The 4,940-nt window shown below is 45.5% G+C and overlaps 2 protein-coding genes across 2 annotated transcripts in view; both read right to left on the bottom strand.

Moving 5' to 3' along the window:
• The window catches only part of LOC115106953 (uncharacterized), an 11,849-nt gene extending 8,985 nt beyond the window's left edge, over window positions 1-2,864 (bottom strand). The window contains exon 1 of the mRNA XM_029630213.2: window positions 2,167-2,864. Within this exon, the coding sequence (XP_029486073.1) occupies window positions 2,167-2,449 (283 nt within the window). The 5' untranslated portion in view covers window positions 2,450-2,864. The remainder of the gene's footprint in view (window positions 1-2,166) is intronic.
• A 923-nt stretch (window positions 2,865-3,787) lies between these two features.
• LOC135564006 (uncharacterized) lies at window positions 3,788-4,297 on the bottom strand. Its single transcript, XM_065008401.1, has one exon. It carries the CDS (start codon window positions 4,295-4,297, stop codon window positions 3,788-3,790), a length of 510 nt encoding a protein of 169 aa, XP_064864473.1.
• Between the last annotated feature and the right edge of the window lie 643 nt (window positions 4,298-4,940).

Below are 4,940 nucleotides of genomic sequence, written 5' to 3' on the forward strand. Positions count from 1 at the left end.
TAGCTCGGGTATTCTGACCATGCGGTGACTGGTAATAAGAGGACTGGTTGTGTGCCAGCAGAGGCTGCCAGACTGACTGACAGCAGCTAGACCTCCCCAGTTAGAATGTCTGCATTGTTTCAGCTGTGGAACATGGATCTGAGAGTCAGTTCCATTAACTCTCGGTCCATTAACCCTCTGAGCTGAATTACACTCTAATGTACAGTATTTTGAAACAAGATCGTTTCGAGAGCTGTAATTTGAATTTTCTAAATACTTTTCTATAAGAAACATTTAAGTGGTTTACAATTTTGTAGCCCCTTTTCACCCTGTCAGTGGTGGGGAAAGTACATAATTGTCATACGTGAGTAAAAGTATAGATACCTTCATAGAAATTGACTCAGGTAAAAGTGAAACGTGAAAGTGTTCTCTTGATAAGTGAGTGACCATTTTCCTGTCCTGCTAAGCGTTCAAAAATGTTACAAGTACTTTTGGGGGTCAGGGAAAATGTATGGAGTAAAAAGTACAGTATTTTCTTTAGGAATGTCGTGAAGTAAAAGTAAAAGTAGTCAAAAATATAAATATATAAAAGTACAGATACCCCAAAAACTACTTAAGTAGTACTTTAAAGTATTTGTACTTAAGAAGAAGTCTGATGGCACTATGGTGTGATAAGAGTGTCTGCAAAATAAACTAAATATAAATGTCATGTAAAAAATGAATAATTGCACAGCATTCTGAGTATTATTCTAATGAGCTCCGTCCCAAAACAAGGCCAATACTGCTTTGCAGTTCATCTTGGTATGTTCATATACTGTACATTTACATTTTGGTCATTTAGCAGATCTGACTTACAGTCAGTGTATTCAACTAAGGAAGATAAACAAGAACATATCACAGTCATAGCAAGTCAAACGTTTCTGTAACTATTACTGAAAATGTTCCTGCTGTTCGGCCTGGCATTTTTGTATTTTAAAATAAAATACTTTATAAAATACAAGTATTTTGTAGTTTATTTTGATACATTGATCTTTATGGTATTTCGCAATTGTATTTTGTCATTTTTGCCAATTCCTGTGCCACAACTGCACTATACACACTCTCCCCTGCTAGCAAAACAACTAATTGAATGGAAAAGGGAGATAAAGTAGGGAGATAAAACTACAAATCTATCACTACCATTGACCCCCTAATGGCAATACAAATATGCTATTTACAGAGTGTACTGGTAGGGACCAGGGCAGTCTAGTCACAGGGGAGCTGCTCACAATTCTGCCCAGAAAAATAATTCTGAGGCATAGAGAAGAGAGGGCTGAGGGGAAGTGTGCTGTTGACCAGCGGGATCTAATATTAAATATGTATTCCCACGGGGAGAGTGAAAGAGAGAGAGCGAGAGAGAAAGCTGCTGTTATGAAACCAACTGTGTGTTTTTTAAACCTTTAAGGAGATTTACATCGTTGTGGTTAGTGTGTGTCCATTTCTGTCTGTGTGTATGCACGTGTTTATGCCATGCACGTGTGGGTGGGGGTGGGACTGTGTATTAGTGTGTGAGCACTAGTGTGTGTGTGTGTGAGAGGGAGAGAGAGAGAGAAAGAGAGGGGAGAGAGGGAGAGACAGAGAGAGACATAGAGATAGAGAGACAGAGAGAGAGAGAAAGAGAGCAAGAGAGAGAGAAAGGCAGAGAGATATAGAGAGAGAGAGAGAGAGAGAGAGAGAGAGAGAGAGAGAGAGAGAGAGAGAGAGAGAGAGAGAGAGGGCATGGGATGCCCCACTAACTGCTAACTCATGCACACAGCAGCACCATAGTGGCATCTTTCTGATTTCTATTTAGGCAGTGCAGCTGAACAGTGGACATAATGAGACATCGCAACCACAGCACCTGAAGCCACAACCCCCCCCCAGGCTCTGATTAGGAAGTTCTGAGTCGGAACTGCTTCACTTTGGATTCTAATAACGTTTAGACAAGTCCATAACACCTGCACACTACTCAAGCTCTCATATGACGGCTGATACTGCCATTCTGTGTACAGATGGGGAAACCGTGAGACATGCACATGCGGACAAACAAGCAACAACATAGGCCCACTTGCACCTGCAAGCATAAAGTAGTACACACCACAAACACAACACAAGTTTGTATTAGTTTGTAGCAGTATTAGACATCAGTCCAGGAGAACACGGACTCACCTGTGTGGTTGATGGTAGCTGCCTGTGACTCTAATTCTGTTGGTGACTCAGTCTGTAGCTTAGGCTGTGTCTGTGGTTCTGTCTGTGTCTGTGCCACAGTCTGTGCCTCTGTCTGAAGCTCTGGCTGTGTCCGTACTCCAGTCTGTGTCTCTGTAGCAATGGGAGGATCAGAGGTGGTCTCTTGGAGGAGGGGGCTGACCGACGAGCATGCAGCCAGGGTCAGTGCACACGCCAGGGGCCACATCGGGGCCCACCCACCCGGGGGCCTCCCTCCTCTAGACATGGGGACAGGCAGGAGAGGAAGATACCAAGACGTCCTCAGTAGCAGTAGATGTCCTTTCTCCGTCACTCTCTCATGGCCAGATGACACTCACAGCTGGTCCCTTACCGTCCCGCCACTCAAGGTGCCCCAGCAAAAGCTGCGGAAACACAGTTGTTCTTCAAATCACTTCCTCTCGCAGTGTCCTGTCCTCTTCCCAGTCCTAGTCTCGTCTCTTCACTCCCTGAGTGGAGACAAAGAGGTCTGTGTGTGGCCCATGTCGCTGGTGCGCTGTGGATCGTAGCCGCTCTGTAACCTGCCTGTCCCTGCAATCTCTGCACAATGCCTTTTTCTCTCTACTCTCTCTCTCTTTACTCCCTGCCTCTGTCCCTTCTCTCTCTCTCTCTCTGCCTTCCTCTCTGCTTTCCCTCTCTCTCTGCTCCCTGTGATCCCCTGTTCTGACGGCAGCTCTTACGTAACCCGCTGTAGAGCGGTAATTCATGCACTCTTAAATCCTGATATTCCTGGTCGCTGCTCCCCCTCCCTCTCTCTCTCTTCCCCCCTATCCTCCCACCCTCCCTCTTCCCCCCTATCCTCCCACCCTCCCTCTCTTCATCCCAGGGCTGAGTGTGTGAGAGTGAGTGTGAGAGAGAGAGAGAGAGAGAGAGAGAGAGAGAGAGAGAGAGAGAGAGATCATGTTTCACAGGTAAGTGGATCCGTGCGGGAAAAAATAACAGTTTGCAGTATTGAGAAAACTGCATAAGCAGCCAACAGCATCGGCCAGCATCACCTCTGGGACAAAGCATAGAACAGGAGTGCAGCAGTATGCTCAGTACATTGATAATGACATAACAATTATACTGCGTTGTTTGAAGTAAGAACACACTGAAAGATGCAGAGCCACAATTCCCATCTCGGGACGGCAGGGTGTTTGGAGGCAGGTAGCCTAGTGGCTAGAGTGTTGGACTAGCAACCGAAAGGTTGCAAGTTAAAATCCCCTGACAAGGTACAAATCTGTCGTTCTGCCCCTGAACAGGCAGTTAACCACTGTTCCTAGGCCGTAATTAAAAATAAGAATTTGTTCTTAACTGACTTGCCTAGTTAAATAAATGTTCAATAAAAATCTCTAACGGATCCCAGGGAGATGGGTTAGGATGGAGGAAACTAGAAGCTGTGAATGGCTCGTTTCTCCTGCAGTACTCTCTGGTCACTAACGGGCTAGACTGGCACAAAAAGTATATTTTAGATCACAGCCTCTATTATTCAACTTCATCAGCATGGCTTCCTGTCTTGTCCAGACTGCAATCTCTGACCTGATTCACCTGGCACTTTAACAACCACGGTGAAAAACATTCACAAATATCACCGGTCAAGTGTGTATGTTAAATTCAATGGTGTTGTTGGGCTCAGTGAAACGATCATGTCTTTAGATAAACGTGCAGGGGTCTTGTTGGGGTCACTGATCGTGACTTTAAATAAAGGTGCCGGGGTCTTGTTGGGGTCACTGATCGTGACTTTAAATAAAGGTGCAGGGGTCTTGTCGGGGTGACTGATCGTGACTTTAAATAAAGGTGCAGGGGTCTTGTCGGGGTCACTGATCGTGACTTTAAATAAAGGTGCAGGGGTCTTGTCGGGGTCACTGATCATGACTTTAAATAAAGGTGCAGGGGTCTTGTTGGGGTCACTGATCATGACTTTAAATAAAGGTGCAGGGGTCTTGTTGGGGTCACTGATCATGACATTAAATAAAGGTGCAGGGGTCTTGTTGGGGTCACTGATCATGACATTAAATAAAGGTGCAGGGGTCTTGTTGGGGTCACTGATCGTGACTTTAAATAAATGTGCAGGGGTCTTGTTGGGGTCACTGATCATGACATTAAATAAATGTGCAGGGGTCTTGTTGGGGTCACTGAACCTATCATGACTAGATAAACATAGACTGAAGCCATCTGAAACGGCCGACAAACTCCTAGCTCGAATCATAACGTTCTGCTTCACCTAGGATTCAAATGAAGTTGACAACATAACACAACAACAAAAACAACAACAACAAACACGAAGCAGCGTCTTCGTCACAATCCCCAGATGAAGCGTCTTCATGGAAACAGAGATGATAAGATACACGGTTCAGTAACACAACAACACAGAGGCAACGCATCGTCCTTCACAGCCCCTCTGTGTCTCTGGTGGATTTGCTTCACACTTCAGTGCAAGGGTACAGAGTGCATAAGAGCACAGATGAGTACAGAACGGAGGAGCACAGCAGCACGCAGCTAAAGCCACTAACAGGATGTGCTCTGCAGGAGATAACTGAGGAGGAGCAGGTCACTCAGGGCAGATGAGCTTTGCACCTACAGGTCAAGGGGCAATCACAGCCACACCGTAAATGCATTGTGAACGGCGGGAGAGAGATACACAGAGAGAGATAGAGAGAGAGTGATGCACACGTAGACTGTTCATAGACTACCACCACATCACATTTGACGAGATCTTATCAACATGGTCGGCTGTTACA

This window comes from Oncorhynchus nerka, linkage group LG23, assembly GCF_034236695.1.
Source record: "Oncorhynchus nerka isolate Pitt River linkage group LG23, Oner_Uvic_2.0, whole genome shotgun sequence".
In the NCBI taxonomy this organism is placed as follows: Eukaryota; Metazoa; Chordata; class Actinopteri; order Salmoniformes; family Salmonidae; genus Oncorhynchus; species Oncorhynchus nerka.

Coding starts and splice junctions, on each gene's coding strand:
- LOC135564006 (XM_065008401.1), bottom strand. CDS start 4,297: ATGATCAGTGACCCCAACAAGACCCCTGCACATTTATTTAAAGTCACG.